The sequence below is a fragment of the Falco biarmicus genome, chromosome 7, assembly GCF_023638135.1.
Source record: "Falco biarmicus isolate bFalBia1 chromosome 7, bFalBia1.pri, whole genome shotgun sequence".
NCBI classification, from domain to species: Eukaryota; Metazoa; Chordata; class Aves; order Falconiformes; family Falconidae; genus Falco; species Falco biarmicus.
This window is the reverse complement of record NC_079294.1, coordinates 56171406-56197172: the sequence shown is the minus strand read 5'-3', so window position 1 is coordinate 56197172 and position 25767 is coordinate 56171406. Positions and strand designations below refer to the sequence as shown.

Sequence of the window (25767 nt, the reverse complement as noted above, 5' to 3'; positions counted from 1 at the left end):
CAAAACATTCCACAAAGAATTTTTCAGAGTACTTAAGTTTGACTGTCAGTGTGCCCTATTCTTGTTAAAATCCCTGTTGCATACCTGGCTCACCGGCTTGCTAAGGTAACTTTCAAGAAGTTCCTCTCATTCACTCTCATTAAGTATGCTTTGAGAAAAATGTGTTTTGGGACATTTATTTTTCCTTAATTATAGGTCTTCTCTCTCTCATTGACAAGACCAAAGTAGTGGCCTGGACTAGACGATCGTTGTAGGCCCCTCCAAATGAATTATGCTAGTCTAGTGCATTTCATATTTGAAATGCTTTCTATCATCCTTATATTCATTTGTATACTTCAATTTGTGTTCCTCTCTCACATCTAGTGCTCCAGTGTCAGCACAAGTGGTTAAATGGGAGCATCCTCACATCAGAACAAGTTATGGTAAAGCCCGCTAAACTTATCTCTCTGCAGGAGGTGTCTCAGTAAGCAACCAAATTGTCAGCAACTGCAAAAAGCGCAGTTCTAACACAGACAGGTTCATGCACTCAGGCAATGTCTAAAAAAATTATTCTGCTTTCTAACAATTTCTTCTCTGCAGCTAAATGCTAACAGCACATTTCCTCTCCACCTCTTTGATGGCCTTGGTTTTAAAGTCAGTGTTAATCACTGCTCCTCAAACTCTCTTCCTCAGAGTAGCTTTGTCTTTCCATTACCTTAGTTTAATATTTACTTTAGAGGCCACTGCCTAAATTGTCTCTGGTTATGGAATTCAGTGTCTCATCTGTCAAAGGACTGACAAGAGGAAGCCTGCCTTGAAATTCTGACTTTGGAGTGGCTAGTTTTCAAATGCGTTTAAACTATTTTTACTAGCACTTCTCACTAACTGTACATTTTAAATATGAAAAATGTATTTATTTTAGTATTAGGCCAGCCACAGTCACCTAGCTAGGTCAATAGAACTGTCAAAACAGTAACTGATCAAATAAGGCAAAGCAGTTGAGATAGTATTAAAAAACAACAGCAGAATATCTGCCAGAATTTAGCATTCAAAATAAACAGCATCTGTTACTTTAGTTATGAATGTTTTAATCCAAGTTCATGCAGTAGGCATGCTTTTCAGTCAGAAAACGCATACACAAAAATATGTTCAATAATGACAGGCTACATGAGATTTTACAGAGTTTGAATTCACAGAAGTGCCTAGCTCCTTTTTCATGGTCAATATGATATGTAGATACTTTGGCTTATGTACTCAACTTTCAACAAAAAAATTACCCATTTATACAATAACATATACCAGTTGTAGTTTTAACTTATTTTAAACACATCAATTGCTATCCATTTGGTTGGATTTATTCTGACTGATGGCATACATATTGCAAGTCTTGCAGGATTTTTATGCAAAATGAGATTTAGAGTATCATCTAGAATTTTTCTCCTGCACCATACAGAAGCCTCCTCACCACAGTACAACCTGATAAAAGGGAAGATGCTATCAATTCCCTGGGTTAAACACTGGTCCAATGGAGTTGGGTAAAATGAAAATAATGTTGACTGCTATCAGTAGAGACAGGCATTGGGAAATAAAAAAAGATTTCTGTCTTAAAATTTAAACTGATGTCGTGGGTTTCTAGCCACAAAATTTTAAGCAAACCTCTAAAGCATTTAAAACTATTTCAAAGCAGTGTTTTTCTCTGGTTAATATTGGGAACACCATGTTTTGACATCCTAAAGGCTGAACTATGATAACGATTGCATTATTACATCTTTCTGTTGCCTAAGTTCAATCTTGGAATAAGACTCCTTTAAAAACAAAACCCCATGTCTGTTTCATATAAATAAAGGTGTTTTAAAAACCTGTATTGACTTTTCCATGTTATTATGCTTTTTAGATGAATCCAGTTGTTAAATGGCTGTTCTAGTAACTGGCCTGTCATCTGGAAATGTTCTTAGATTGTTTTTTTGACACAATGTCCCTGCAGAAAGTTGGGCAGTGTGACATAAAGAGCACAGGTTTGCCTATCACGCTGATTACTTGATGTAATAGTAAGCAAGCTTAAGTGAACTGTGTGTCTTCAATCTTTCCAATCACTTAGGGATGGGCACCAGAGGATACCATCCATCATCCATGGCCTGAAACATATGGTGCATCAGCAATCTTAGGCTGACCTAAATGATAGTAAAAGCTGCTATACTGTTCACAATAAGAAATTGTTGTCCACTGAATTACAGGTTTGTGATTAGATTGCTAACATGGCCAACTTGATGTATAAGTGAAGTGTCCAGGAAAGATATTCCCTAGGATCCTTTGAAGATTAATTTATACCCTTGAAATGTGCACCAATCACAAAATGAAAAAATATGTCAAGGTATTTTTCTTGTGAACAAAAAAGCACTGCAGTAGTAACGGCTATTAATTTATTTTTGGCAGTTTTAGCCAACAGAATTCAATAAACAAGGTTCTTAAAGGGTTTTGTTTTGTTGCAAGGCTTTTACTGCTTGACTCCTAAAAGCACTGAACACTACAACAGTATCTTTTATAAAAGGGGCAGCTTCCCCCCACATTCTACTCTAAAATATATAATTGCAAATATCACAGACAGCTGGAAAAATACTGAAAATTCTTCATTTTGTATTCTTATATGCCTATCTAATGGTTCTACAAATATATTATATTGTGTCTCTTTTTAAGACAAAAAATATACTGCAATATACCTGACCACTGATCCCAAAATTATCAATCTTGCTTCTCCATAAAGTAGATTATCCTTGTCACATTATTCATTCATCAATTTAGGAAAAATGCATCTGCATCACACAGTTAAGGTTCAAACTGCAATAGCAACTCTGGCAGGACTTGTAGGGGTGGAAGGGGGTGGACAGTGGAGGAAACCGGGGGTATTATTCCAAAGTAGCCCTATCCCTTAAATCCTCTTTAGTAGAGCAGGAGAAAATAAAGGGTAAAAGGCACGTTTTAAGAGGCACAGTCAATGAGTGAAAAAGAACACTGCCTTATAACATCTGTGAACTGGATTAGAGCATAACTAAAAAACCAGCACACGTTTGTGCTGACCACTAAAGACCCTTTACAAAAAACCAGCTTACTCCAGACTGAGGGAAACTACTTCCTTATAACCCATGGAACTTTACAGAAATTGTTTTGCAAATATTGCTGCTGTGTGCAGTTATCACAAGAAGATTGGAAACAATGGTTCTGCCCTGTCTGTCAGTCCATTCTTTTTTTGTGACATGCTTTGCTGTCCGCGTACGCATGAAGTGCATCTGCTTGCTATGCCTGTTAGATCAGACCTTCTACTGATGCTTTAGCTTTATTTACCGTGTGCTTGTCACTGACATAAGTCCTCAACTCCATACAGGTCCTGTATTAAAACGTTCCTAACCATGCAACTAATCCATTAAATGTCATTACAGAAAAGCACAGGTTTACACTCATGATCTTTTTTACTATTCCTTAATATATCTGTTGCCAGCAGTGTAATTCATATAATATACTATATATCATACCTTGACATGGATAACAATGGTTACTAGTGGAAGGGGCTCCTTTTGAACCTTCCAAGAGACACGTACTAATTAAATAACAAATTCTTTCCTGTGTGTTGAGGATGGTTTTAATTTGCTAAGGTTATCTGGGACACACATATTTGAAAGACCTTCCTGATTTATACCAAAATGCTACTGTTTCCTGAAAACACAAATTAAAACCAGTGCCTGCTTAACTTACATAATAAAAAAAATAGATTGTCTTTTCAGTCAAGACAAAGATTTATGTTCATTGTCAGCACTAAACTCTCCAGTCTGGTAAGATGCAAAACCTTGACAGCTCTTCATTTCCAAAAGAAACAGAAAATTTAGCACTAGAACGTTATCAGTACATAAAACTGAGCAGGCGTGCTTTACTTATGTCAGATATATTTTGTTTCTCTCTTTTTTAATTTACTTCTGGAGCTTAAGGCAAAAAAGAAAAGGAAAAAGGAAATCCAAAACTTATCCTCATTCAAGGGTGGTACAGAAGAAAAGAATACATAGAGCAGCTATTAATTATTGTACTGAAAATACCTCCTGGATTCAGGTTCTTTCTTCACCCTCTTCACTAGGCTATCTGAGCATCTTCTAGTAGTGCAGCAGGTGATGTGACTAGCATCCATCATATGAGAACAATACAGGCATCTGGTCTTTAGGGAGTTAGTGATAGGTATCTTAAGTGTGACACAAGTTGAATTTTTCCAAGAGTAGGGGGAGGGGGGTGGGGGAGCCTTCTGCTGATACAACTTTGATTTTGAGAAAAAAATTTCCTCTGATGTACTGAAAAGGTTTCTGTATTCATTGACATTTTGAGTTACCATCTTTATTAGTAAATACAATTGAAGAACTAAAATATAATGCTGAAGATGGGACACTTGGTGGATCTAACTTTGGGTCTTAAAATAAAGCATATGCTGAAACACTAAATATGAACAACGTATGAGAGAGGAAAATACTAAACAATATCCTTACTAAATTTCAGAATTTGGAAGTTATCTTGTGCTGATTCGTTCAATGTACCATGCAAATGTGAAACAATATTTCTACTAGTAATTTTTATCTGCTTTGAAACAACTCTGAGCTCATCTTTATAGAAAAAGCAAAACAGATTCTGGATTACAGAAGGGACATAAAATATAAATAGATGTACTAAGACTTCTAAAAATACATGAAGGTGTAGAATTGCACACAAGGATGTGAACACATTCTCTGTCCCGAAAAGTAACAGTTCTGCTGATATATGTTCTACATAGTGATGGCTATATACGTACCTCCAACTGGTTCAATGTTTTCTTGATAAGCTTGATAGGCAAGAAAGCCTTCTTTTGAGTTACTTTCATTTTTTGTTTGCTGAGACTGATGTCTTGCTCTCATTATTAGAGACAAGTACTGTTAAGTTGTGTTGCTCTGCTGGATAAGTGTTAGCTAGACTCTCAACTTCAATACTAATAAAGAAGATTTGTATAAATAAAGTAGTTCCACCTTTCACTGTGTTTTTCACTAAAAACATAATGGAAAAATTCCATTTTACTGAAAATTAACAGTAGTTTGAAGTAATTTCTCTCTTTCTGCAAGGATTTTTTTTTAAAAAACAAACAATGCTATTAAAGCATTTAACCTGTCTTACTGCCAGATAATTATTGTATTACTGTTTAGTTAAATAATGGAGTTGATATTATTTTATAATTTCCTTTCATATAAGCTAGGGGAGACAGATGATCTGAAATTCAGGGACAGGAACATTTCAAATACAGTTATAGACTAAGTCTAGGAACCAATTCTGTATCTTCCAGACGATTCAAATACACAAGATCCAACACTGGGGGGTACTTTGCTTCACATATCCTAAAAAGCAATATTAAATAAACGCTATTCTGATCACATGAAAGAAGACTAGTGTTAACTGCACACTGCAGATTGCTCTGGCTTACCGACAGCCCAAGACAACAGAAGTCATAGCTAACTGCAACTGAAACCTCTCAGCAAGATTTTACTCCTCACAATAAGCCAAAGCCAGGCAACAGAGCCTAAAGAAAAAAATACTGCCAAATTCCTGCAAACCTTTTCCAAGCAGGGCAGCAGTATAATTACATAATATGGAGAAGAAAACTCTTCCACCTGGGGGTCATCCCCCTTCTCCATCCTTTTCTGAACCCCTCTTTTCTCAGAAAAGTATCCATCTCTCCAGTCCTTCTAGGGTAAGACCTATTGAAGTCTTTCTTGACCTTCGTGTACCCATAACTTTGTACATGAACATCAAGCAGCAAAGAAATTTTATAGGAAGAAATTAATAAAAATAGTAACAGGAGGCTGGAGCTTACAGAACATGAATACAGCCCAGAAAAACCCTAGATCGAGTGTTATAAATACAAACCAGATGTTCTAATACTGTGATAGTGTCCTGCTCTGTGGCTATAGGCACAGGGCTGTTTCAGTACTAATAATGGACTATATATAGAAGTACTTTTTTCTCCCGCCTCAGTCTGCTTCTCATAAATAGAAAATGTCCAGCTTTTTCAAGAGTTATTAGCACAACAAGTTCTAGAGGAAGTGTGGCACTTACTAAAATATTTTTTTTTTTTCTTCTTTGTTTTATTCACAAGCTTTTACAGAAGCTGGGTGAGTGAAAGAAGGACAAATAGCGTGAAACAGGGAAACACCATTAAGGCCTGTGAGTTAACAGTGTGGACAACGGACAGGAGAGAATCTGACCGGTTAAGGATTCTAAGCATTGCTAAGGTAAAATATGAGAATGACAAACTTCAAAACGTAACCAAACCAGAGTGAAAAGCAACAGGTTCTGTTCTCTCTACTATGTTTTGGATGAAGACTTATGTTATACAGACACAGCTTGATGAAAAGCATGACATACAAGAAATTAAAATAGTACATTGTAACTTACTTATTTTCCATGCTATGTTTACATCTCTTCCAGTTCTAAGGGAACATCAGGAGGCTTATTTGACCCACAGCTCTGTATACTATATTAGTCATTAAAAAAAGCAGGGTTCCAACTAAACTATAAGGATTACAAATGACATGCTATTAGCAAGTCTGAACACTGTGTTTGACTAAGAAGAACAATATAGGCAAGGAGCCATCCAGAACACGGAGGTGTGACACGGAGTGGCTGTTGAAAAAAAACCAGCAGAAGACAGAGACCAGGCTTGCTCCAAAAAAGCTGGGGACACTGCTTTAAACATGGAGTACTTGCAGTTCCTTTGCTTGTTATTTTGAAGCCCCAACTCAGAACCAGCTTTCAAACCTTTGGAATACTTGTGTTGTATTTGCCTTTACCCAATGAACTTCTAAATAAACAGTAAAAGGCTAAAAATGAACCAGTGATAATTTTATATGTCTGTATTAACAGCCTCCCAAAAGAGTGTGCTTACTTTTAAAGATCGAAATAGAAGGCATCAGAGATCCTTCCCATTCAGCAAACACTGAAAAAAATCACATAGAAAATAAAACTATCCAAACTACATTGTGCATTTGATTTTAGAATACATGCCATTCTTACTGCCTCTCCTTGACCAGCGAATCCTATTGTTCCTAATGTTTTGGAGGAGTCCGAGATGGCGCCTGTACAATTTGATTTTGTGTAAAAATACACACCAAATCTGATTTCTGCTACATTAAGGAGTTCTCTGGTAAAATATATGACGCATGGAATGAAATAAGCTGTAGTTCTAGAATAAGTCTTTAAGCTTACTTCCTTTAGTACTTGACCACTAATATTAAAGACTACTGGATCAAAATACAGCTTTAATTGGATATATAGGACATGATACAGTGGTATAGTTAAACTGCAGGTTAGATGGTAAAATGTAACATTGATTTGTATTCTCTTACTGGAAATATTTGTAATATGAAACTAGGATATAATACACTCATTTTTAATGCATATTCAGTACAGAGGAAAGCTACTGCTGTCACCAGCTTATACTCAAAGTCCATTCATCAAAAAAATGCTAGATTAATTGGTTTGCTGTTTCACAGACTAAAACGAGATTACAGATGAATCTAATTCTCATTAATAGTGATGAAATGTTGATTATACAATCATTTCTTATGCTGCTTATTGCTACTGCACGCACACACAAAATTGGCCTGCCAGAGAATTTTTTAAAACAGCCTGAAGCAAGTCTAATAGTTTAATGAATTTTGTTAATGTGTGTGAACTTGTCCAAGAGCACAAAACTTCAGTTCCATCTAAAAAACTTTCTGTTCTTACTGGCTGAAATATTTGCACTAATAAGAATAGAGTGGACAAAGAAAGGAAGTTTCATTTTGCAGAAAATATTTAACATTCTTTTTTCTCAGGAAAAGATGAAGTGGAAGATGAGAATGTAAAGGAATAAAACAGCCTGGAAGAATCTGGGCTGAATATGCAACATGTAACAGGAGAAGAGGGCTGAACTGGAAAGATGTGAGAGATGCCAGGCAGGAAGGTACCTGAAGCCAAAAGTCAAATCAGTCGAAAAATAACAACTGCAAGAAAGTATGATTGGAGTGTTTGGTTCAGATATTGCCCTAAAAGTAATCCTAAAGTTCAGAAATAGTTCAAAGCACACAGAGACTACATAGGAAGAGGGACAGTTTTGATCAGTTTAATTTGAAATACTACATGTTTTAATCACAGGCATTGTGAGGCTCAGAAGAACATTTTGGAGGCTCCATGTATGAAAACAATTCCTGAAGTGTAAAGAACTACTTCATGTCAAAATTCGCACTCATTTTTACCAAAACCTATGCTTACCTCACAAAAATGGTGGCCTGATTCATATTTCAATATGACTTAGGACTCTGACCTACCCAGATCAGCTCCAATATATTTTGTAAACAGAATTTTGATATAAAGTGGAAATGTTGTTCTTGAAAAGAATTAAGAGTGGGTTCATGCAAATTTAATTTCATCACTGCTAAGTGCAATCTATTAGCCCTGTTGCACTTATTTTTTGGCCAGTAGAAACATAAGCTCTGGAGACATACTCTAGATCATCATATGCCAAACAGAAGATACTTAACCCAATACCCTAGAAAAAACAAACTCATCTGAGAAAGCAGCAGGAAGTACTATTGGTTCCTCTAAAGCAATAAAATCTGTAAACAGCCTGCACAGGGTAAATCACCTTAGGTTCCTTCAAATATCTGCGTATACATATATATCTATATATATATACACACACACACAATCAGTAAAATTTGTGAGTTTAACAAATAGGTTATAAAAACTAACACAAAACCTTCACTTTTCTTTAGGATATCTGTCATAGTGAAAGATGCCTCTTACTGTACTTGGTTTTCTTCCAGACAACTGAACTGTCTTTTTTTCTTTCATGAGATTGGAATGTGCCTAAAAAAGATGTGTTTTCTCTTATGCTTTTCAAAATCTATGCTGCTGGGATACGTGGATTCTTAACTGTGTGCATTTAATTATCTTTTTTTCACAATTTCTTTCAATCCAAAATAATGCACACTGTCAAAATTTCCTCATTTCCTGGTTCCAACTAATCTCAATAACCTTCATGGTATCAGATATAGGATCAAATTCTATTCTTGAATTTTTTTAATCAGCAACCAGTTTCCTGGTTGTGATTTCCATTGGAAAGCTGGTAATCTTTTGTATGTGTTCGTATCACCATGCTTCTATTATATTTTTTTCTTCTCCATTTTTCCTAGATTTTTCTCTTTTCACATCCAGTTCCTTTGTATCCTAATCTGCTCTTCCCTTAAGCTTTTTCTTCTTTTATCAGAAATCATTCCACAAGTTCCCCCCCTCCCCTGAACTGATTTAATCCCTGATTGTACAAGTAGTCAATCCACAAGAGAAACATTTCCCAAAAGCTGAACCTACAGTTTTCATTTTCTGGTTATGTGAGTTTCTAGGACTCCAGCACATTTTGTCCTGACACCTTTTTCCAGATTTTACTTGATTACTTGGTTCGTGTGGGATATGGAACCCAGCCACAGCAAGGCAAGCAGTTTCAAAGACTGAATGCATCACAAGCCCAAATCCAAACTTGAAACTAACATGGTAAGGGAAATGTAAAGATATGAGGACAAATGTACATTTATCTGAACATAAAATGTTAAGCCAGACATTGATTCCTCAAGATGATGTTCAAAGTTTTCTGGGCATGTGGTATTTCACCAGAACACAAACAACACAAATTACCTTATTATAGTTACACTAAATAAGAGTATCAATGCGTTTTACACCCCTGAAAGTTATTTCCCCAGCGATCAGGCAAAAAAGGATGAATTTTCACTGAAATTCTGTGTAATCTTTGTGATATCAGTGGTCCAAATCGACTAACACTCAGATTCACGGTTGACTTTTAGGTGTCTTTTGTTTTTAAATACGGAGTTAGAACGTATATTTGGACTAATAGGAAAAGGAACTAGGTTGTAACACGATAGCAATACGAAAAAAAGTATCGGAGACAGAACAACCCTTCTCCTTATCTGCACTACCTTGACAAAAGCTTAAGACTTTGCAGGCAGGCAAGATTCATTTTTGCTTTAGAGAGACACACAGCCACAGAATGACTTCCTAAGAGTTGACATAAAAAAAGTTATCCACGACTGGACAGATTTCTGAAACCCTTACAATAGAAGTGTTTGAAACCCTCTGCTGCAGGTCACTACACTTTTCTAGTGAACAGAAGCTGTTATATCCCGCCTTTCATTGATTTACCATTACCAAGTGGACTCCTCATTTTAACAAAACATATTGTTATATTCTAGATAAGTCTTTGACAATTCTTTACACTAACCTAAGGAATTCAATTACCACCATTAATTTTGCTCTAGTATTTATCAGCAAAAGCTTTTTTTCCTGCAAGAACCAATTTATTTAATTGAATAAAGAGCTCCAAAACCACATACAAAAGATGAGGTTATAGCTAAATAGCTTTCAAATAAACCTAAAAGCCTGAAACATTAGCAGTTACTTAAACTTGGAATTTTTAAGTGGTAACCAGAATTTATTACAAGCTAGTCTTAGTGGTGTGATTTTTTACATTTAAATTTTTTCACAAATATAAGAGGCAGTTAAAATAATATCTGCATTTAGGAATACATCCTATACTTCATGCTTTCCTTTCACTTTTCCAGTTTTTGGCATTCCTAGAATATCACATACATCAGTTCCTCAATTTATTATCTGAGCATTAACATCTTAAACATATTTATCCTCACTTTTTTTTCAAAAGGTAAATAAATCCAGTTCTTCACATTTTACAGAAAATTGAGGCACACAATTCCAGAACTTGTATGCTATAACACTGTTTCAGATGAGACAGTTTTGGCTACCTATGCATTAGAAGAAATAGGCATTCAAGAATGACACATAGGAAACTGTTTCAGCGCAGTAGCTAAAAGCAGATCACAGTCCTACACGCACCACACACCTGGAGGTGAGGGAATCTCATTTCTAACTCTTACCCTTGCAAATACTTCGAGATCTCCATGAAAAGTGGAAAAAATCCTGTAGATGACTCACTGCAAAATGCCTTGAGGATAAGCAATGAATTGCTGTTGTGGAAGGGAATGGTTCCCATCAACTGCAGGAGGGACTATCCAATTTCTTTGTACCCCATCACTGGACTATTGAATAAGAGTGGTGGTTTTACCACCCTTTTCCCTCTGATCAAAGAAGTTCTGCACATGGCTGGGTATGGATGAGGTATGTGTGTTGTAAGATCAAATACAATAAATGAAAAACGAAGGAAGAATGCCAGCAAATTTACTTCCTCTTAGTTTATGTAAATGAAGTGGATAAATAGATTCCTAAAACTTTACAATCACTGCCTCTGACTCACATGGCAGTGGAAAACAATACCACACTGACAAGCTGTTAAATGGTACCCTTAATCTGAGATTATCAGCATTTAGGAAAAAGGCAAGAAGGCACAAATTGCAATGTACTTCTTGTCAAAATTACGATGAATTCAAAAGAAATTGAAAAGAACCTCAGTTTCTTTGAAGAACTGAAGCAAAGCTTTCAGAAATCAATGGTAAGATTGGTATCAATATGTTTGGAATAGGTCCAAAATTATTATCTCTGACATTAACATGAAGAAATTGCAACTGTTTGCATTTATATTTCCTCTTAGCAACAATGGGAGAAGGTACTAGGACAGAACACAGTTAACCCTTTCTCTGGCATGCTTTATATGAATAGCTTTTTTAATTCCTTATCTTTGTTTCTGGAAAAAAATATATTATGGGTTTGGTTTTTTTTCAAAAATTCAATTAAACAAACAATTCTGTCTGTATGGAACCACAGAGAAAATGATGGCATTTTAAATTAATCCACAAGTGAAACTGTTGTCTAAATGCTATCACCTTTAACTATGAAGTATGGATGCAGGAGCTTCCTAAGGAGTACGGCTCTTTCTGAAAAAACAACTACATAATATACTGTAAACCAGGGGTCCTCAAACTAGGGCCTGCAGGCTGGATACAGCCCCCCAGGGTCCTCAATCCGGCCCCCGGTATTTACAGACCCCCCTGCCGCCACCGGGGGTTTCGGGGGGAAACCAAGCAGCCGCAGATGACTCCCTGCCACTTCATCCGCGCGCTGGCCCCCTGGTTAAAATGTTTGAGGACCCCTGCTATAAACTTTGAAGATAATAAAAACTGAAGGTCAAATCCTGAAAGTTCTGTTTGTCTTTTTAAAGAAAATTTCTGTTGACTTCAGTGGAAATTCATTGAGTTACACATTTCCAGACCAAATTATTAATTCCAGTTAAACACAAATGCAATACAATGACTATGGCTGCCAAGATTCAGATACTTTTACTCTGGGTCAGAATGCATGATTCCCAGTCTTGAATTATAACTTAAAAACCCGAAACAATATTTAACCTTTACCTTGTTGCACAAGATGACAGCTACTGTACAACCCATAAACACAGAATATTTAATAAAATATAAGACTACATACCTATCAGATGAATGACTAAAACCCAGAAAATGATTACTTATCTTGGTAATTACACTGGTTGTGGACTTACACCTGGGTGGGTTTTTAATAATTTCTGTATGCCACCGTATTTCATTACATGCCACAAATAGTTTTACTCTATAACATATTAGAGATCACAAAAAAAATGTGTTTGATTCCAAACAAATCCATCAAGTTTTGCAGCACATATTAGAAAACCATACAAACCAAAACAAGAACATTTGTGGTATTTACATACTGTGGTAAATAATGCAACAAGGGAAAACACGAATGGAAATGAGAACAAGAAGAAAGCTAGTATGATATTAAACGCTCATAGTGTAACATCTCTTTCCCAGCCTTCCTGGATGTTTTCTGTCTATTCCAGAATATACTAGACTGCTGAACAATAATATGTGTAGAAAATCCACTCTGCTTTACAAGATATATTTATGTAGTTCAAATCATGAAGTATGAAGAAGTCCTAGCCAGTATGAACACTGTGCTCTTTCTAGCAAAGCAATTTTCCAGTTGTTTGTTGAATAACCTTGAAATAATAGGGTTAAGAACAAAACGATGGTAAAATCTTTTACTAGACACACAAACAACCAAATCCCCCTTTCAGAGAGTGGAAAGCTGAAGTAACTCCCCTGAATTCACAACTTGCGTGAGCCTTAATACTTAATTAGAATTAAGCAACAACTGACAACTAGGCTCTTGTAATCATTCCAGCACTCTGCTTTACAGAAATGTTTTTTCATCTAGTAGAGAAGGCTTTGAAACAAACCCAAAGACCTAAACACATCTGGAATTTGCAGACACCTGCATTTGCAACTTCCAGTTCCGTTTTTGTTGTAACCCTTGTCAAAACACCACATAGAAACACACTTTGAAAATTCATGACATTTGAAATCAAATTCATATATGAATTTTGCAGCTGGGCGGGTTTTGGTTAGAACACATCTTCTCCCAAACCACATAAAAATGAAATGATTCAAAGATATCTTCCCCGTGTAAGCAAAGTATAAACACATATATGACAATTATTCGAAGTGTTTCAAGTTTCACTGTATTTCAACAGTCCAAATTATAGAGACACCGTTTTGTTTTGTGGCCTGAAGCAAAGTATCACTATTCATTTTTAGTATCCTGGAACAAGCAGATTGGTAACAAATTTTCATGACAGACACACACTCAATGAGATTATAAATTAGTTTCCCAAGAGAAGGCTCACTAATAAGATTGGAACTAAAATTTAGGTCACTTAATTTTAAGACTCAGCTAATGGGCTCAAAAAAAAAAAGGTATAACTTCATAACATAAATTCAGGTTCAATCATTTTTTACCATAAACATTAGCACCATTGTAAAGTTGCAAAGAGTAAGCTTCTTATAAAAAGATATGATGTAATTGTAAAATGCATTTGATATCTCCTTGCAGGGAGGTTATTTCTAAAAGAAAAATAAAATATTCTATATTACATTATGAAGTTATAAAATTTAAGCAATTAATTTTTAGTGTTGTGTAAGTTCTGATGTCATTGATAAGTTTGTAAAACTTCTTTTCAAAATTTTTTATTATTTACTGATACTATTGCAAAAACACTGCTTCATTTATGTGCAAATGTATCTACAATACCAGAACTATCATACAATCAAAGAAAGTTTTTGCTTTCTTCTGTAATGTTCAGAGATGATGAGAGAGTATGAAAGTCCTTTAACTCCTTGACAATCACATGAGAAAACTCATCGCCTGATAAGGTCAGAAATAGGCCGTTTGGCTTGTCTTACACAGAAATAATATATTATGAACTCTTACTCCTACCTTGTTCTACCTAGTACTAGAGAAAGTTCTTGTAAAAGAATATACCAGTAAATTTTCCACCTACGCGGCAAAGAAACATTTTTAATGTGTTGCAAATCCCCCTCCTTAGTCCTTGGCACCATTCAAAACTTACCACTTCCATTTTCTACTATGGCCAATGGCTCTCTGCAGATTGCAGTTTTTCTCAAGGTATTCATAGTCCTTTGAACTTCTGCCAGAAGCACCGCTTGCATTGCCTCAATAATCTGTCAAAAATGCAAATCATTATTGGCTGATATCAGTACTTCAATTATTTATCTAAGCATTTGACAATTTTAAATAACTACTACAAAATTTTAAGACTATTCTAGTGAATGTCATTAGAAAGTCAACACTTACCAATACCTTTCATACAGTGATAATCATGTGTCTCTACTTACATACTGAAAAAGAAGTTAACTGGATAGCAATCAAATGGTCCGAGTTGTCAATCATGCCTGCTTCCAACTAATCAAAAATGCATTTTCTTTGATCTCAAAGCCAGAATACCTGCCTACTGCCTCCCTGATTCCAAAGGATCATGACAATATAAATTAGTAAAGTACATGGTGGTAACAGCTGATAAGAAATATCTTCATTTTTTCTGATGTAGAAAAATGCTTCATAGACTGCAGAAGGACCTCGTATTTTGACTTTTTAAGATTTTTTGATATTTAGTCTCTCTCTGAAAAGCTTAAAGAATGTTTTGCTATTAGTGGTGATCCTCTATTAATTCCTTTAGCACAAACATGATAAACCGATATTTTTTTGTCTAACCAAGAGAAATACCATTCCTCAAACTTCTCTTATGCAAAAGGAACATCTGCTGAATTATGAACAACCTATAAATAAAAAAACACTTGCAATAACTGACGCACCACGTATGAGTGTTAGGACAAAGCAGTGTGGAGACTGTATGGTGGGGTTATCACTTTTCTTTTTACTTTAGCAGAGAAGCCCCAGGAGAACTGAGAAAGTTTAAAGACTTGAGATGTTTATAACACCTTACACAACAGATCCAAACTTTTGCAATCCTTACTCAGTCTAAAATTTAGCATGCTGCAGAATGGCAGCACGTGTGCCTTCTCTTCATTTGGTATTTCCCCCAGAAAAGAAATACAGTTTTCCCCCCTCAGGAAGGTATTCGCTCTCAAGTACAAGAAACTTCCTGAAAGACAGAGAAAATCTGAAGTTTCCAGAACAGTGTATTCCACCTCAACTTAAATATGAACTTAAATGGAATATGAATGTTTTAAGTTAAATATGTTTATATAGAAATATTTTACATTTACATTATATTTATTTTAGAAACAGTCTATTAAAAATATTTAAGTTTAGTATGAATTGAAGTTGATGTATGCAGGCTTTCTCAGACTGCCTGTAAGAGAGACAGCTTCATCCCACTAATCAAGTACAGTGAATTCGCAGGCTGTCCTCAATCACATTTCTAGCTGCCCTTGTAAATTCAAATCATTAAGCAGAACAAAGGCTGTAGGTGTCCTTTGTGACAAAATCCTTTATCGCAGCCAAGTATACCATAGTCAGGTCCACAGCGTAAGAGTTCACAGCAAGTGAACTCAGCCCTATGTGCTTTAACACAGCACAAACCTTCATCTTGTTAAAATAGCACTTTATTTTACAGCGGAAACCAATTCCTCACATCCGTACAACCTAAGCTTTGGGGATTACAGAGCCTGACTTTACAGCAGACTCTTACAATATATCTACAATAATTAAGAAAGAGAAAGAAACACAGACACGTTTCCATTGTCCTGGGAAAATTTTTGACCAAAAAAAAGCCAAACCACCTCTTACAGGGTACACAAAAGAATTACAAACAGTATGTGTTTTTCATGGTGTTCTGATCTGCTAAGACCCTGTCACTAATCTGGATCAGATATTCATTACCCATACCACTGCTGTGCATGCCAGCCAGATACAATTTGTAATGTAATTTCCTCTAACATCTTAAAACAAAATAAACACATGATACTATAGAGGCACCCGTACATCTCTGCATGATACTTGTCTATCATTTTGTTGAATCTGCATTTCCACAATGCTGACTTTCACATTCAGTTTTATCCTCCCGCTGCATCTTCCCAAGAATTCATATAACTCATCTATTTTTATCACCAAGTATAAAAGTCTCCAAAAGCTTTGCCTGTTTCTAACAAAAATCTACATGAGCACCTTCCATTTTCTCAGTTTACACTTTCCTTTAATGCCCTTCTGCATTACATACATGTTTGCTACCTTGTTGCCTGCTAACATACACGTTCATTTCCCCCCCCCCTCCCCGTAATTGTAACCACTGTTGTAAATACTAGCTGTTTTATAGACTGGATTGTGAAATACGACAAAAATCATGCTTCTTTTATGCATGAGAAGTATAAATAGCATATGTCCAACTATAAATGCAGATATTAAGGAGTGAAAGATAATTGACAATGCAGCAGCAATACTAGAGAACAATTTGAAAAGGCAAGGGAAGGAAAGTTGAGGCAAACTGTACTGTTACATCTATACAACGTGTAGAAAGGCGATATAACGTAATCAGTTACTTTGAAGGATTACTATTCTCTTTATAAAGAGTAGGTCTAAGGAGAGAAGTCAATAGACATCATTCCTGGTTATTGCTCAGGCCGTAACCTCTACAGGGCTGAGCCTTGCAGAAACTGCCTCCCAGGTGCCTCCATAACACAGTTGCATTAGGAACCAAAAAAAATACAGAACAAAACATCAGACTTTTATTATTCAGTCTGCTTTCCTCTAATTCTGGACAGTAACTGTCAGAAAAGTTGTCTACACACTGATACTGAAGTCAGGTGGCTTCAGGTAGACACAAATGCTGTAAAAACAAATGCATTTAGAGCTTGTTGGAGAAATTACTGTAAAGTTGAGCACCAGGAAAGAAGATACTAGCTTCTTACTACTAGTCTCTGCAATGGCCTTAACATGAAGTGGTTTATTCTTTGAAAGTAAAGTCCTTTGTAATGTATCTCAGATTCATCCCGCCTTATTTTAGATACTAACAGAAATGAAGTAACTGAGGTGAAAAAAAAAATACAGGTGCACTGCAGGAATCAATAGAAAGAGATGAGGAAGTCCTGATATCATTATTCCTCTCAAAATCTCAGCAGTCCCTCCACAGTGTGTATCTTTTTCTGCTGGTGAAAGAGGGAGGCTAAAATATTCCTAATGCAGATGATTATGTCAGAGTTCTAAATATGGCATCAACAGTTTTCCTAAGGGGACACTACTAAATAGCTAGCTGATAATAGAGGAAACAAATTTTCTTGTACAGAAAAGGAATACTGCAACATTAGGATGGCAGTAGAGGACTTTCGAATCAGGACCTAAATGTTGTATGCTGAAGCTGTATAAACTGTATTTCTGATGAAGCTCCTGAATTAATGCATCCAGGTTCTAACAGGGTCTTATTACTTGGGACTCTTTTCAAAATTATGTCTGATGTTGGCAATAGATTACAGGACTCTTTCAAGGTTAGAGTTGACTCGATGTCCAGGTAACTCAGGACTAGGAGGAACGGAAGTATAACTCCTACTGATTATGAAGGTGTAAGTAATCGATCTGATAATGTATAATGATAATTATACAGGTATGTGTGCTGGTTTTGGCTGGGACAGAGTTAATTTTCTTCACAGTAGCTAGTATGGGGCTGTGTTTTGGGTTGTGCTAGACACAGTGTTGTTGCGGTTCCTGCTGAGCAGTGCCGACACAGAGCCAAGGCCTTTCTGCCTCTCACACCCCCACCAGCAAGCAGCCTGGGGGGCACAAGAAGCTGGGAGGGGACACAGCCAGGACAGCTGACCCCAGCTGACCCAAAGGATATTCCACACCATGGGACATCATGCTCAGCATTTAAAGCTGGGGGAAGAACAAGGTTGTGTGTGTGTGTGTCCAGAGTGATGGCATTTGTCTTCCCAGGTAACTGTTACCCATGATGGAGCGTTGCTGTCCTGGGGATGGCTGAACACCCGCCTGCTGCTGGGAAGTGGTGAATGAATTCCTTGTTTTGCTTTGCTTGTGTGCGCGGCTTTTGCTTTACCTATTCAACTGCCTTTATCTCAACCCATGAGATTTCTCACTTCTCTTCCAATCCTCTCCCCCATCATGACATGGGGGGAGTGAGCAAGCGGCTGTGTGAGGCTTAGCACCAGCTGGGCTAAAGCTCCACAGTACGTCACGGCACTGAGCCCTGACCCTGCCGTACATAACAGAAAGGCAAACTGCTGAAGTCCCATCAGTGGGCACCCTGTATGACAGATCGCCCACATGTCATGTAACTAAAATCCTTGACCACAGATGTGAAGACTGTATGCTTAATACGATGTTAGTGAAACTACCGACCTACTAAAGTTTAAATGAAAAACTCACTGCCATGTTTAGTGTTGAATTTCTTTGCCGAGATTAGCGCTGAAAACGGAAGGGGGGCACTGGAAACAGGGTTGTTTACTCTGTTTTGCAAATGGTTGTCCAGCTCAGGAATTAAAATACATTGCAGAAGGAAGCTTACCCTGTCCTATAATCATTTTTGTGAAGAGATAAAGGAATTTAATCTTCAGGAAAGTCAACCTAACAAGAACTAACTTCATAGAGCAGGAAAAAAGGAAGCAAATTATTTGCTATTGTACTCTTCCTCTTGAAATGCTTGAATAAAGACATAGGGAGAAGGCATTTTAACATCTATGATTTTAAGACTAAGGAGCTAGGAAGAGCAAGGAAATAAGAATCAAAGAAATCCTTCCAGTAGAAGAAAATATCCTTGTATCTGCTAGAGTCAACAACAGGCAAAATATTTTGATTGGACTGCAGTTTGACTAGTCTGATAACTTTTTTTTGAAGTTTCATTTTAATGTTCACTTTTTCAGCCAAAAAGGTTCCATAAAGCTTCAATAATATACTATTATTATACAAAAAAATAAATCTGTGACAGGTCTTTGTTTTAACCGAGGAACAGACTATTTTAAATATAGAGTAAGGACAATTAAGGTCAGAAATGCAAACACTGTTTCCTCATAATAAAAGTTTCAGGGCAAGCTTTTTTTCTTTGTATCTATCTGAAAAGATGAGTACACTTAAGTGACTTCTGGGCGGGATGGGAATGTGGCAACAACAAGCTATATCTTATATGAAAGAACAGCAAAATGCATGAAGATGGCCTTTTGTTTAAAATCATCTGGGGAAAAAACACCCTAAAAATATTTTAAAAATATAAGCATTTTTAAAATTTAAGACAGAAAGAGAGCTCCCTCCACCCTTCAACTTTCAGTCAGTAAACCCCCAATCAATCGTTTGCAGCAGGTTTTTCAGTTTCCTTGTTTGCACAGAAGCTGTTACAGCATTGTAAGGAGATGAGGAATCTATAAATGACAAGTCCTTTTGGTCATGTCCGAGAGCCAGTATCCTCCACTGAAGATAACAACAAGGAAAGTTTTTAAAAGCAGGGTAACTAGTGATGTTTTGGGTAAGTGTACATGAGTGCTTAATAAGGCTGCTCAGGATTAATAAATTGGCCATAAATCTGTGTTTGTATAAAGGAAGGTTTAAAAAAGCCACCCTACTATCAACAAAAATAATAATTTTGTATAAATCATTCATTGCTGAATACCCACATCTATTGCCAACATCAGACATAATTTTGAATGTTGAAATGTTTATAGCAGTTTGGCTGCAAGCAACCCAAAATCTGCACTACAAAGCAGATTAACAAAGCTTATTGCTACTGTCTGAATAATGCTAAAATTTGGGAAGCGCTGACAGCATGATATATGCAGTACCTGACAATTTCAGCATCTTAAATTTAAACTTCTCAGATGAAAAAAGTGTGAGGTAGCTTATTCTATGTCTTATTTTCCTGCCCAATAACCTTCTGTAGTAAAGACTATTATCATTGTATAAACTAATCAGTCACTAAAGTAATCGGAAAACATGAATACACAGATCCCACATAGTCAGTGACCCTACAGATACAAGTTTCATGGCTATTGAACTCCATAGTTTCAGTGGCTGACCAGGTCAGCAAGACATTATATGGATTTCACATGACTAATGCAACTATTGAAACTGAGGTCCTGTATTCATTTATTTTTATTATTATTAAAAGGATTCAAAAAAGGAAAAAACTTATTTTAAGAGCAACAGGGATAGTTTGTGAGAGAAGTAGAATGCTGAAATGATATGGAAGATGTGCAGACAGTGGGGATACAAAAAATTGATAAGGTCAAGATAAAACTCTGAATTCAATTGAATGTGAGTATTTGCAGAAACTATTACTGGCTATCTAACAGAACAGGGGACTATCACTGCAGTACCCCTGCACACCTCCGGTCTGGAAAATACTCTTTGCACTAGAGATGCAGCAGAGAGTTGCATGCAATTTTAAAAGTATCATAAAGTTGTAACAGGCACTTCCCTTTTCTGGCGTAAAATCTCTTGTGGTCCTAGTATACTGTCTTGAGTTTCGTATTCCTGAACATTAATTCGCTCAAGCTACCAAATACTTTATCTAAATGCATGTTTCCAAAATGAAAAATGGTCTCTAGATTTCACTGTTCAGACTATTTCACAGTTACCGGTCAACTATCAAGAAACGTTAATTTACTTCTCAAGACATCAGATTCTTCACTAACAATAGGCATGAGCTTCATCTGAGCTGGGAATACATAACTAAGTTATTCTTGAAGAGTGTTCTAATAAACAAGGATTTGGGATTAAATATTTATCCCTTTAAGAAGGCATTTTCCGTTTCTTCTATAATACTACATTGGTATAGCGACACTTTCCTTATTTTGGCCTTTATTTTCCTGGAGCATAAAATGGCATTTGTAATGCAAGTTACATCCGGTTGTTAGAGAACAGGTAACTAAAACAATTTAAACATATTTTTTTAAACGCATGCTATGAACAAGATCACCTAGATTCGAGACTAGTAGGACCGTTACTTTCCCACATCTAAACATGTACTTTAAGGCAAAAGAGTTTCATGAGTAGCATATATCATACCAAAATGATAATGTGCTGCCCATAGATCTGAACAGCACAGTTCATGTAATAATTTCACCATAAATCCATAACTATTATGTCAGTATACAAATTCCAAATATTAAGTTACAGCAAATGTTACTTAAGGATTAACTTTGCAACAAATGACACTGGCTATTTCCTACCTTTATAGATTGGTCACTCCAACAATAAATGAGTTTCAGCAATGAAACACTCCCAGAGTCTGGGGAATGATATCTACTTTTACCTGAAAAACACATACATAATTTGTGAACTGACAATATACACAGAAGTACGCAAATAGAAAGATATTTAACATTTTCAGTTTTTCACTTCAGCAACATACCTGAAAAGATCTGAAAAAGTATGCATAAAGTGTTCAGACAATATATTGTTTGAACATTTATCCTAAATCAAGATGTTTTGGTTTTTGGTTTTTTTTTGAACAGAGGTCTGATATACCACAGAGTATGTTTTCATAATAATTTTTTAAAGATATTGAAAATACTTTTTGATTTGGACTACCTCACGATGGATTTTTGTGATACAAATTCTAAAACTACTTCAGTAAGTGTTTCTTTACCTTTAAAACATAGTAGTACAGTCTATGCAAAAATATATTCAATAACATTTTGTGTAGTTACAGTTCCTTCTGATTTACTTTTCTAATACAGGGCAACAATACTAGCTGTGGTCAAGATGTCACATAGCTGGTGGCTCACCAGTTACACTCGCAGTTAAGAAAGATGTTAAATTTATGGATTTGCATGTGAGTTTTGTTACTATCCATCCTGAATTTCAGATTATTGTCACAGCAAGGCATACTTTGAACTGGCAGCTGTACTGTTTTAGTCCAGTTCTTCATTTGGACTTTGACAAACAAGTGTGACAGCTCAATACTTTAATACAATGTTTGTTGCCAGACACATACGTTGGGTAAATTGATTGTACGATCCTTTGAATCCACACAAGAATCTCTGATTGCCAGTACTGTATGTCTCAAGAAGCAGAAACTGAATTGTAAATAGCAGCTGTCAGTGCTGCAGTAACACTAAGGCTCAGAAGCATCCCGATCACACAATGCTGTCATTTGATTAAATGTTGGATTCCTGCAGCAAGGACTGAGGTCTGAAAAAAACCACATAAGTACCTACATCTTGCAAAGTGAAGAGGGTACGTGTCACAGCACTCTCCAAACTAGCTGGCTACAACAAGGTCTTTTACTATCTCATACCAGCATACTCTTCATGCTACTCCTTCTGCTGCCTTCTCCTAGTCTCTCCTCATCCAGGGCACTCACGCGCTCTCTCTGCCTCTTCCTCCTCTCTCTTCCTTGGCTGCCCAACCTCTTAACAGAACCAGCCACAGCTGCACCTTGTCTACATCAGCCAACCCGCTACCCCTGAAGCCAACCCACAGCTGTATATTATCAATGCTAATTAACCCAGCTTCATTCCTCTACAGGTACGCTAATGTAGTCTGAATGGGAGCAGTATGCTATTCAGTAAATGACTGTATTAACTTTGTGAGTATCTGATATAATATATAAACATATGTAGAAACATACACACAGGTATGATAAAAAAAGAATGAAAAAGGAAAAAAGAAAACTAGAGCATTTAATATAATTTTACAGAAAGATGAGATAAAAGCAAATGTTTTATTTTCTATCTCTGTCAGCTGACATGGCATGTTACCATAATACAAAATGTAAAGGCTAATACGAAAACATAAAAAGGGATGACAAAATAAGAGACACAGAACTGATCAGTCAAAGATTAACCTCTACATTTCTCATGTATTAATTTGAGTTTTATGTGATTTCTTTATATATCAGGAAGAATTATGCTGTTTTCTTTTCTCTCCCATTTTGGAAACTTTGCTGTGTCGAACCTCAATGTTATTATTTCAAACCTACACCCCACAATTTACAACTAATTTCTTTAGTATGAACCTACTGAGTTTACAGTTGAGTTTCCCCTGTGGGACAGAACCAGGTCACCAAAATCTTGGATGCGAGGAAAGAGTCAAGCAACGCCAATGTGAATTAATAGCTTTTATAGTTCTTACTGATTCAAGAACCAACCTGAGGCTAACTCTGGTTTAAACACAAAACAGTCTTTCAGCAAGTGTGCCCGCTGATGAAGAACAGTACAGCCAACATGGTACCTATCATTTATCCTTGTCCTCTGTTGCAGTACTTAAGTTTCATGTCTCTGTATGCAAAAAAGCATTAAAACCTCCTATTTAAATTTGGTTTTGTTCCCATCTCTTTCCACACATGTAAATATGTACAGAAAGTCCAGAAACATCAGCAGAATCAAGTTTTAGCATTGCCTGTTCTACTGTCCAGTATGTCCTCGATGCTAAAGAACTGGTCATTCCTAAAACATCTGAGAGCGCTGCAATTCCTACGGAAGATTTTAATTTGCAAATAGGAGATACGGGATACAAGTTACATTACCTCAGAAGTTTTAGGTCACTCAGTAAAGCTATTTTTATGTCCACAAATACTTTAGTTACCTCTACACCATTTCCCCACCCTTCACCTACTTATTTTCTATTGTCACCTGACCTTATGTTCCATCTTTCTTCCAACAAGCCATTCCACAGTTATGGTGAATATGAGCAACAGAAGAAAAGGTACACTAAAACCTGATTTTAGATAGGGACATGAAGGCTATTTACATAGCAGAGGGTCAAGACTTGACTTGAAAGCATTTGTGTGATCAGTCTAGACAGGATCTAGCCTATAACAGGAACACTATATTTGTTAGTTAACGCATACTGACAAAGAGCCGTATTCTGTTCCGGGTTTTATTTAAACATTCTTTGGTTACTTACATACTGTAAACATAAACTCAGACTGGCTTGCAAAGCCAAGACTGGTGAACAATTGCCTGTGGGACATTAACGTGAAAAGATTACTTTATTCTTTCCCCAAGCCAAAAGTCTAAGGGCATTATTGAACAGTCAAGAAGACTCTTGTATTACTAAGGCAACAGTTTGCTTGAAGGGCCGTATATATCATCGCACAGGCATGTAATGGTGATGAGGGAGATAGGGGAGGGGGGAGGCAACAGTATTTGTCTTAGTAAATTTCTGTTTTTCAGATTGCTAGAAAACATGTTTAGAAACTCAGATCAATGTATTGCTGTCACAGAAAAAATATCCTTGATTTCAGTGTTATGTAATAATCAACATTTTGTTTACATGCTTTTGTGATATTCACAAAAGAAAACAAGAGAATAATCCAGATTCTGTATTTGCAAAGTGGACCTGCTCAAAGCTAGAGAATATAGGGATTTTTTTTTTCATTATTGAAATTAAATGATGCATTTTAGCATGCAAAAAATAATATTTAGAAGCTAATATTGCCACTCCTCCATATACTTACTGCTTGATAACTCGCCATAAAAACTGGGAAATGAAGGTGTTCCTGCTTCTACATTTCGCCACTTGTCATATAGAGGTTCTGGTTTCTGTGGACTAAAAGGATATGAAATTATTAAACAAAATCTGAACGTACTTACAAAAATCTTATGTCTTAAGGTAGGTTTTTTTAAGGTAGGTACTCTACTATCAATTGCTATCAACTACAATTTAGCTTCTCTTCAAAAGTCACTTGCATTCTTTTGCCCACAACTTGGTATTGAAACATTCATAGGTACACAAATACTGAAAAGTACCATCTATATGCAGGGACTTTACATTTGGCTCAAAACTTACTATAGTTTACTTTTACGTTGTATTAAATAAACAAAGACACAGACGAAGAACTGAATCAAAACATTTTCACAAAGGACTTTTGCTGTGTTTTCTATTATGTTGGAAAAAAGTTCAAGGGAAACTCGCAGCTTTATTTTATAGGCTTCCATTATTCCATGGTGGTAAATAATTTAGATTATTATTGCAATACTTGGGATTTCAGTAGACTGTTACAATTTAGGAGGCTAGTTAGTGTGTGTATCTACTGCTTTTCAGTACTTTGTCATGGATGAACTCGGCAACCTAACCCTTGAAGACAAAAGATATGGATAGAGGGGAAAGGAAGTGAAAAACCTCTCCAAACCCGTCCACTAGTTTAAACTGTTTCTTTTAAATACATTCCTGTAGTGACCCTGAACAGACTATATTTAGTTGTCATTTAAAAATAATATATTTCACCTTTCAAATTCACTACAAACAACAGTAAGTAACAACATTCAAAAGCCTTGCAATACTAAATCTCTGAAAGCTTACAGCTTGAGAGCTCTAAGTTACAGATCCGAATCTCAAATGGCAGGAGAAAACAAATTCTTTGAAGATCTTTTCTTACTAGCTTCTTCCTGTTTCTGTCCCACTTTATAATCTGACACATTTTACTGCAGGTTCCTTGATTTTCACAGTCTGGGTCAAGTTGTGAAAACCTCAGCA

At 36.2% G+C, this 25767-nt stretch overlaps 1 protein-coding gene across 1 annotated transcript in view; it reads right to left on the bottom strand.

The window, feature by feature from the left end:
* Positions 1-25767, bottom strand: part of WDR72 (WD repeat domain 72) — a 129418-nt gene that overhangs the window by 30100 nt on the left and 73551 nt on the right. The window contains exons 16-18 of the mRNA XM_056347661.1: positions 24749-24840; positions 21516-21598; positions 14438-14549 (exon numbers count right to left, since the gene is read on the bottom strand). Of these exons, the coding sequence (XP_056203636.1) occupies positions 14438-14549; positions 21516-21598; positions 24749-24840 (287 nt within the window). The remainder of the gene's footprint in view (positions 1-14437; positions 14550-21515; positions 21599-24748; positions 24841-25767) is intronic.